General features: G+C 41.6%; 1 protein-coding gene across 2 annotated transcripts in view; it reads right to left on the reverse strand.

Annotated features, from left to right (window-relative positions):
- GNPTAB (N-acetylglucosamine-1-phosphate transferase alpha and beta subunits) overlaps positions 1-10,102 on the reverse strand; it is a 60,369-nt gene extending 50,267 nt beyond the window's left edge. For both annotated transcript variants that reach the window (XM_011386771.2, XM_023527320.1), the window contains exon 1: positions 9,896-10,102. In XM_011386771.2, coding sequence (XP_011385073.1) covers positions 9,896-10,012 — 117 coding nt within the window. In that variant the 5' untranslated portion in view covers positions 10,013-10,102. The remainder of the gene's footprint in view (positions 1-9,895) is intronic.

The following is a 10,102-nucleotide window of genomic DNA, read 5'->3' on the forward strand; positions in this document are numbered from 1 at the left end:
CCAGTTAAGGAAAGGAGGAAGGTAATTATTAAGAAGAGAACAGATATATAGTGCAAAGACTGTAAGATTTATAATCAGAAGACATGAGTGTAAATCTGGCACTTATCAATAATAAAATCTAGGACACCCCTCTAGTCTCAATTTCATCTTTTGCAGAATGAGGATATTAATACCAACTATTTCCTAAGACTCTTTGATGAGTAAATGAGATGTGGAAGTAATATAAGACTATACAACAATACCTATATGCAAAGTGTTCACATGTCTCTTAAAGACAGCATTTGCAGTGCTACAAGATAACTGTTTAAATATGTTTCTACACCTCTGTGAGCAACTCAAAGCCAGGAATTCGACCTCTTTTTCATTTTTATTCCCAGATCCTTGCACAGTGCCTGGCACAAAATCAATAAACATTTTAGAATGAACAAATATGGCTACCAGTCTTACAAGGCAAACATCTTGGAACAGCTTACCACTCCATGGTTTCCCTCTAGAACTTTCTGCTTTTGGGTCCATTCCTGGACGGTCAAGGTAAAGGCTAAAGGGCTAGAATTGTAGAGACAATAGCAAGCCTAGACATGCAAGAATATAAAACTCTCTCTGTAAAAAGCACATGTCCCTTTCTCAACCTTCCAAGCAAAGAAATGTGACATGCTACCCTGTAAAACTTACGATGTTGGGCTCTCTAACCTCAAGCAGTAAGAACTCTAACACTGACAGAGCTTTTCATACATTGATTATCATCAGTTTACAGTGTTCATAGATTATAAAGATTCTTTGTAAGTTTCTGAAAACAAAATTTATTTTGCATTAAGAGCACTGAGAGACCAAGATATATATCTTAAAGATATGATTCTAAGTTTTATCTTTTCTATGAACACTCCTCCTTTGATATCAATCAGGAAGTCAAATCTGCTCATCATCAGAAGCATTTTCTAATCACGTTTGATTAAACTCTCTCATTTTCTTTTCCTGTCTTAATCCGTTTAGTCTGTTATCGCAAAATACTACAGCCTGGGTAGCTTCTAACGACAGAAATTTACCTCTCGCAGTTCTGGAGACTGGAAAGACTAAGATCAAGGCGCTGGCAGATGTGGTATCTGGGGAGACCCGGCTTCCAGGTTCAAAGACAGCTGTCTTCTCACTGTGTCACCTCACATGGTGGAAGGGGAAGTGGATGAGGGAGCAATCTGGGGTCTCATTTATAAGGGCACTAACCCCATGCATTGAGGATTCCATCCTCATGACCTAATCACCTCCCAAAGGCCTCACTTCTGATAATATCACATTGGGGATAAATAAAAAGACAAAGTCAAGCAATAAATCGGCAATACATAATGTCAGTTTCTGAAAGCAAAGACACCTTTCTTTCAGGACTTTGTACAATTATAAAAATCAATACTGAAAGCTTGCCTATTCTGAAGCATTGCACTCAACATGGTATTTTCACCTGGATTCCTATTGTGCCCAACAGTCTCCTGCTACCATTCTCCTCTACCTGCAATTCACCTTCCACATTACCTCCAGAGCAACTGTTCTAAACGCAGATCTAATTCATCACCCTTGCTTCAAATCAATTGAATGATCCTCACTGTCTTCAGGATGAATCTAAATTTCTTAAGCATCACTCAGTACGCGAGTCCCAAACTGGCCACTGCTTGCCGCTCAGGTTTCAATCCCTGGTATGCCAGGGCCCTTCAGAACTACTTCTGTTCCTAGAAGATAATAATACTTCTCATATCCATACCTTTACACCTATGTCATCCTTCACTTAAAAGGTGAGGGGGGCTCTTCCTTCTTCCTTCAGCCATTTCCTTCAAGATCAAGCTCAGAAGTCAGCCTGTCGAGAAACTGCCCAATACCCATGCCTATGTCTTCAACTTATCACAATGCATCTTAAGTCTATTTCCTTGTCCATCTCCCAGTCTGGAGAGTGAATTCAAGAAACTGAACCATCTTTGTGTCTCTAGTAAGCAGTGGAGTACTTGGCCCAGAGGAAAAACCTCCATAAATCTCTGCCAAACGAATACCTTCTGAAATTTTGGTAAAGAAGCTTTCCCCAATTTAGAATTAATCACAGACAGAAATTAAATTAATGGAATGAGGAAATGAAGGGCGAGAAGGTGTATCAAGGAAGAAAGATAACTAGAATTGAAGAAACAATTTTAGAAAGCAATTTTAAAGTGGGCAATATGGTTTTTTAGTCTGATCATAGAATGCATTTGGCAAGTGTGATTTAGTCTGTAACATTTTGAAAGATTACTTGTTTTTCCTGCTTAATTTAGCGCACATATGAATCACACTCAGGCTGACTAATCACCTGCTAAAGATACTGCATGTGGATCACAAGATTAAAACAATCAAAGGATATTAAGAAATTCAAAAGATAAACCGTGACTATATATAACTTATTATAGATATGCTTGTTTGTTACATTTTAGAAGGAGCTAGAATAACATATGGTATTATAAGGTGCTGGCTGTGTTAAATTAATAATACATTTGCTCCCTTAGCTTTCATATCAACCATAATAAAGCACACTCAGGTAAAGAAATCATTGTGAACTTTTCTGCTCTGTCTCTAAGGAAAGATTAATACATTCTTCAATGTGACCTTGGCATCAGTCCAGAAGGTAGGTCTACTGTTGCTGTCTTCATGCATCATGGACAAGAGAAGAACAGTCCTGGGACAGAACACTTGGCATTTAATTAGCATTTGCCCAATACCTTGAATGATACACTATGCAAAGAGCCTTCTATACATTAGGCATCTCATTTAAACTAGCTTTCCTCATTAGGCTCAATCACCGTCAATGAGCAAAAATAAATAAGTTTTCATAAGTATTCATTCAACAAATATTCACTGAGTACCTATATGATTTAGGGTCTAGGACAGCAAATGAAGTTACCTATCTTCCTCATTTTTGTATCCCAGGATGTCAAGGGAGTGTCTGGTACATAACGGAACATAAAAGGCCAGATGATTTTGCCTCCTAAATCTCTCAAATCTTCCCTTCTGTCTACTTCTCTTAAACGTACTTCCACCACCCAATTCTAAGGCTCCAAACTGCCCTACAGACATTCTTGCTCCCTCTGATTGAGTTTCTCAACTTTAGCATGGCTGACATTTAGGTCCTGACAACTGTTTGTTGTGGAGGCTGCCCCATGCACGGGAGGATGTTCAGCAGCACCCTTGGCCACCGTGCCCTAGATGCCAGCCCATAATAACCCTGAATGTTATCTCATTGTTCTCAGGACAAACGCCCAAATCCCGAACACCTATTCTACCCAGTGCTGGGAGCTGGGCACCACCAGCTACACCAGTCTCTCCTAGATTCACTACTTTTCTTGCTCCCCACCCTCCGGCCACATGGGCCTTCATTCACCTTCTCAAATGTAACCCAACTTCAAGAGATTCACAGGGGTTCCAGGGCCTGAGCACTAGTAACATTTGGGGTTGGATAATCTTTGCTATGGGGGCTGTACTATGCACTGTAGAATGTTTAGCAGAATCTCTGGCTTCCACCCAATAAATGCCAGTAGCACCAACCCCACCTCACACCCCAGTCATGACAATCCAAAATGTCTCCAAATATTGCCAAATGCCTCTGGGGGGCAAAATCTCTCCAAGGGCCTTCAGCAGACCTCTTCTCTCCTCTACCTAATTTTGACCCTTCACAGCTGAGCTCAAACTGCATCAAGAATGCCTCTCCTGATCCAGCCACCAAACAAGTTGGGGTTCTCACTGCTGGTCTCTCCCATAACACCCTTTTCTTTTATGTAGCATTTCTCACAACTGTTAATTAAGTAGTATTTAATGTCTGAATGCACAACCAGAACATAAACTCCTTGTCTGCAGGAAGGTGCCTGTTCTGTTCACTACTCTATGCCTGGGGCCTCGCACAGTGCTCAGATAAAAAATGTACTAAGTGAAAGATCTGGGTGCTCTGCTGCAGCACAGGGATTCCAAGATAAGAAAGATAACATCTTTGTGCTAAGTACAGAAATGGCAAATGCGTTTCACCTTCTAGGCAAGCTCAATTAGCTGATGCCTGCACTGAGAAGCTGTGCGTGATATCCCCCATGACAGGAGAAGGATGGCCAAGGAGCAAAGCTTGGGGAATCCCAGGATTTAAGACAAAAGGAACAGTGAGTGGGCAAAGAGAACAGGGAGGGTGGTCTTTGTGAAGGAAGACTGAGAATTTCCGAATGCATGGAGTGCCAGGTGCTGCAAAAATGGTCAGGTGAAGTTTTTTCTCTCACAATATGCTAAATTTCATTAACAAGATCAACAAATTAAGACCTCAAGAGGAAGTCAAACCAGATACAACTATCAAATTTCCCCATTAAAGATACGTGTTGAATTGTTACTGAAAGATTTATGAGGGCACACTTGAGCTGTGTTTAAGAAAACTCAATATTAATACACCCACCCAAGAACACAAGTTTCACAGATAGAGGAATTAACAAGATATTAAAAGTGTAAACAATCCACTTTAACATCTCTAGAACAAAGTAAAGGGCTAAGAGCTGCCACAGTCACAATGTCAACATTAAGGCCAAGGAAAGGAGATAGGTTTTAACTCTAGCCACTGTCTAGGACATCTGTTGCTCTGGCCCTTCTTTTGATAACAGCCTTGTGATTTCCCTCTGGGGAACCTCTCTCAGATCATGTGGTTCAGTTGAAACTGACAGCCTTGCTCACAACCAACTGTAGCTCTGGGGGACAACCCAGGTGGGTAGTGAGGGCACAACAAGGGCATCTGCTACCTAGGCAGGCCACCCTGGGTCTAGCTGACGCCATGAGGAAGAAAAGCTCTTTTTTTGCTAGGTTTACTACAATGGTAGACCAGAAGCTGGAGTTACTGGCAGCGATCTTTGTTTGGCTGGCAGCGATCTCTGTTTTGCTCCCATGTGGGTAGAGCTTGCTTGAGAACTAAACCAACAGAAGGGCAGAAGAGGAACAAAAAGAGATATGTGATGACATCATTTGAGCACCTCGATCCAACCCTGCCAGAAGTTTCACCCTAGATTTTTCAATTACAAGAGGAAAAAGAAATACCTTTTCTCCTAAGCCAGGTCCGAGTTGAAATTTCATCACAACCAAGTGCTGCTTGCTAATATCAGTAGCAAATTTAAAACACTTATAATTAAAAAAAAAAAAAAAAAAGGGCTCCTGCCACCTTGTAAAAGTCTCCGCTTCCTCTAGGATGCTTCAACCCATAATTTGCTTCCCTTCCTCAGACTTTCTAAGGGATTATTGGGGACCTACTCCGGCATTCATTACCTGCCCCCTTGTATTGCTCCTCACATGTGCCACAGCCTTATCTCAGCAAAGATGTTCAAGGATGAGCTGTAATTCTTCGCATCTCTGACATCACCTTCTACCATCTGGAGTACAATCAGACTAATCATGTCTGAGGAAGAACAGGTAACTACAGATGGTCTGCATCAAAGTAGGAAACCTCTATTGGAAATAAGTTCGAAGGGATGTTGGTTAAGATCACCTCAATTCATTTATTCATTTGAGTGCTAAGAATATAGCAGGAAATAAGACAAGGTCCCTGCTTTGACAGTTAGCGGACCCACTGAGGATCACTGTTTACTGTGGGGCTCGAACCAGGCCAGAGGCTGCCTCCCAACGCTCAGGCCAGGTCTCATTAGATATCACCCATTTGTGGCCTTTGGCAACACTCTCAAAATACATCTATTCAATGAGTGAACTACTCAAACACAAATGTGATAACTAATTTCTTTCTTGGAATTGGGCTGGTATGAGAAACTGGTCACCGAGACTGAACATAACTTGAGTTGGACCCAGGTTTCAATCTTCTTTTTCACTGAACAGTTTCTCACTAATCCAAAATAGTGGTAGAAGGCGGGTGAGCAAAAGGAATCAGGGAGGCTGGGGAAAGTTACCACCCACTATGGGCAGGTTCTGTCTGAACCTGTCTGTCTTCCTCATGTAGGTTAATTTTGGGATATTTGTTTTCACAGTTAGTGCACATAAGGAAGCAATGTATTTTACATATAGATACAAACATATATGCCCAACAGTGATCTACCATCCTCCATTCACAATCGTAAAATCAAAAAAGCTCTCAACAGTGAAAATCTTTTTGTGTCTTATTTGGCAGCGAAACTGAACCTGACCTGAACTTATCTGGTGGCAAAACTTGATCTACATTGACTTGAAGTTATTTATAGTCTATTTTCCTCACTGAGTGTGAATAGTCATATGTTCCACTATAAAAGAGGCTGATGTTTAATTATAAGGTAATTCAGTGGTTCCAAAACTTTCAGATATGAGATAATGGATTTGTTTATAAATAATGTATATAAATAAATCAACTAAATCATGATGGCCCTGAAATAATAAAATTTTAGTTCAAAAGCATATGTTTTAAAGTCCATACAATATCAACTAACAGAAGACCAATATTTAAAATCAGGACTTTCTGAGCTAAAGAGACTCGTAAGATCAAAGTCAATCTAGTGCCCCCGTTTGTGGATATGGGAACTAGACTCCCAGAGGCCACATGACTTGCCCAAGGCAACTAGTTTACAAGCAAGTTCCCACCTGCTACCCTCAGCCCCACTTCAGTGGACATTAGACCCCACCTCTAGGGCCCTCCCTGGGGGTTCTGATCCAGCTCTGCTTTTGTTTGATCGGCATTTCCAAGGGTTCTCCAGAAAATGTTTTTTTAATATATCCTTCCCTTAACTCCACTTTTCTGTCTCAAAATTTGGATGAGTGTACAAATAGCTTATCAAAACATAGCAGCCAATACCACGTATTCTAAGAGGGGGGAAAAGATATTAGTGAATTCGCAGTTAACGACGATAAAGAGAATAGTCCTTCCATCCATTACAATTAATGAAGTTATTAACAAGTTGGTAATATTAATTGCATATTGAGTATTCTATTTCAAAAGTTTATTTCAAAATAAGGATTAAAGACATAAAATGGTTGATGATAATAGTAGTAGCAGTAGTTACTACCATTTAATGAGAGTCTGTTATGTGCCAGGAACTTGTATGAGTTATTTTACACATGGTCTTATTTAATCCTGTCAAACCTGCAAGGAAGGTATTCTTGCCTCCATTTTAAAGATGAGGAAGCTGAGGCTCAGAGAAGTTAAGTATGCTTTCCAAGATTATACAAGAGACAATCTGGGCTGCTGGAGAGACCATAAAGAGATATACTTGAAAGTACACTCTGGAGCCATATACTGACTTGGTTTGAAGCCCAGTTCTGCCTTGAACTGGCTGGATTACTGGTGCAAGTGCTCCAATTTCAACACTCATAAAATGAACAAAATAATTACCCATCTCATAGGGGTGATGTGAGGACTGAATGAGTTAATGTATGTAAAGCAGTTAAAGAGAGTGCCCAGCACTTGGTAAGCCATATGCATTAGCTATTATCAAGATCATGAATACTGGCTGCAGTATTCAAACCCAGATCTGCCTAATCCAGCAGCTCCTCTTTTCCACTGTGCCATACAAATTAATTACAGGCAATGTATTAGTGGTACTGAGCCAGCTGTCTCCATCTTCCATGCCACCTGTTGCCACTCTTTGCCTCTCATTTCTTTTGACTGTTCCAAACTTTAAGATCTGGGGCCATTTCAAGACTGACAAATTTTTTTTCTTTGCAACAACATGGATGGACCTAGAGAGAATTATGCTAAGAGAAATAAGTCAGACAGAGGAAGACAAATACCATATGATCCCACTTATACATGGAATCTAAAGAACAAAATAAATGAACAAACAGAAACAGACACAGATACAGAAAACAAATTGATGGTTGCCAGAAGGGAGGAAGATTATGGGGCTAGGCGAAAGGATTAAGAAGTACAAATTGGCAGGTACGAAACAGTCACAGGACATAAAGTACAGCATAGGGAATATAGTAAATAATACTGTAATAATTATGTATGGCATCAGGTAGGTACCAGAGTAATTGGAGAAATCACTTCATACATGATATAAATGTCTAACCACTATGCTGTACACCTAAAACTAATATAAAATAATATTGAATGTCAACTGTAATTCAAATTTTTTTCATGTTTTTCTTTTGGTAAATAAATAACCAAGTGTTGAAAATATAAAATGAAAAATTCTAACAACTGATGCCTTTAACTCACCTTCACACTGCAGGGGTGTAAATAAACAGCTAATTTAAATTAGTCAGGGTCATAAAAAAAATCTAAAAAAAAATCTATCTGCCATAAGACACTTAACTATGCATAGATACATTCACTATATTAAATTGCAATACATGAAACAAAGATGGAACAGCAGGTGGTATATTAGTTACATATTCCATACTTAAGTCTGGGGAACTTTCTCTCACCCTTACAAAATTTATTTTTATTAGCCCCTAGACCAAGAACTAACTACTCAAAGTATAAGCCTGGAAACCATGCCATAACATTCATTTATTCATTAAACAAGTATTTAGACTGCATACTGTGGCAGTACTTGTCACAGTACTTGCTGGGGCCAGGGTTACAGTAGTTAAACAGACAGTACCCTTTCTTATGGTGCCCACAATCCAGCATGGGTACAGACTTCAAGCAAATGTATACTGTGGCATTTCTAAAACACACTCTGTTAATTTTAAAACCTTTGCAACCTTCTACCAATACATATAAACAAGGAAACAGATTTCTAACAACTTGAAAATACAACTTTTCTCCCAGCTACTTATTTTTAGAAGTGGTGTTCTCTAAAATCCCATACAGGTATGTACTCCAGTTCTGACCTCCTCATAGTCACTGTACACTTGTTTATGATAAAGACATTAGACTGTCAACAATGAAATAACTATCCAATCTAAACCAAAAAGGTTGTTTTATTCGAGAAAATGTTCAAAGTGTATATCCTAACACGTACAAAATCTATTAAACCTGGGTGTTTCGGCCTCCCAAACCTGTTGCTTGGGACCCTCTGGGGAATTTACAGTGTGACAAGACTATTTTATTGCACATTATCTAAGAGCAGATCAAGAAAGGACTGGGCTTATGTGATTTGGAGTGTAAATTATTAGCCTATCCCATGACCCAAGCAAGGGCTTGTGCTGCCTGCCTCCAAAGACGTCCGGTGCTGGAGTCCAAGATCAGTTCGGTGTTCTGGTCACGTGAAGGGGCCCTAGCCTCAGGTGATCTCGGGGCAGAGGAAGGTGTTTGGAGCTGCCAAGAGATCTTTCACGTCAGTGTGTGCACATCTGCCAGCAGGGCTAACTGATGAGGTACAGTTGTTCCAAATGACAGAGCAAAAGAGCAAAAAAGTCCCCTTGCAAATTTGGGGCCAGTACACACTTTCCCCACGGCAAATTCACATGCAAAGAAACACAAGCCCCTTGGACAAAGTTCTGAGATCCTGGAAGAAACTAAATTAAGATAAAGTGCCTTTGTCAAAGGTGAAAAGATTAGAAGGGTGACAGCAGAGGAGGAAAACTGTAGGAGGGGCAAGGGATGAGAATTTAGAATTTAGGAAGGAGAAAAGACACCACCAACTCTGGGTCCCGGGAGGGGGCTTCGTGGAGAATAAAGCCTGAGGGATAAAGTGAAATGACTTGGGGACCCTGAAGAAAGTACCTGGAGGGAAAGGGAATCAGCGCCTACCCCCTCAAACCGTCGGGAGGACGAAATCTCGACCCCAGATGCTGAAACCCGAGGCCGGGGCGATCTGGGTTCTCCGCGCCCCGGGGGAAAGGGCAGGCGCTGGGACTAGCACTCGCGCCGCAGGGAGGATGGGGAAGCAGGAGTCAAGGGCGCCAGGGCTCGGGGCGCCCCGGGGCTCCGCGCGGGCTGGGTCTTGGGGCGCCGCGAGGTCGCGCGGGTTCAAGGCGTCCCCGCCGAGGCTCCCGCGCCGCTACTCACCTCTCCGAACTGGAAGGCGGAGACGATGGTGACAACGACGCCCACGAAACAGACGTAGAGCCCATACCTGTGGGACAGGCAGGTATAGGTCTGTCTCTGCAGGAGCTTGAAAAGCATCCCCCCGGCCGCCGCCACGCCACGCCCGGAGCCGCCGCCTCAACGCGCCGCCATTCAGCGGCCCCGACCTGGCCGCCGCGCTCAGGTCAC

Source organism: Pteropus vampyrus, unplaced genomic scaffold (assembly GCF_000151845.1).
Source record: "Pteropus vampyrus isolate Shadow unplaced genomic scaffold, Pvam_2.0 Scaffold16, whole genome shotgun sequence".
Classification (NCBI taxonomy): domain Eukaryota; kingdom Metazoa; phylum Chordata; class Mammalia; order Chiroptera; family Pteropodidae; genus Pteropus; species Pteropus vampyrus.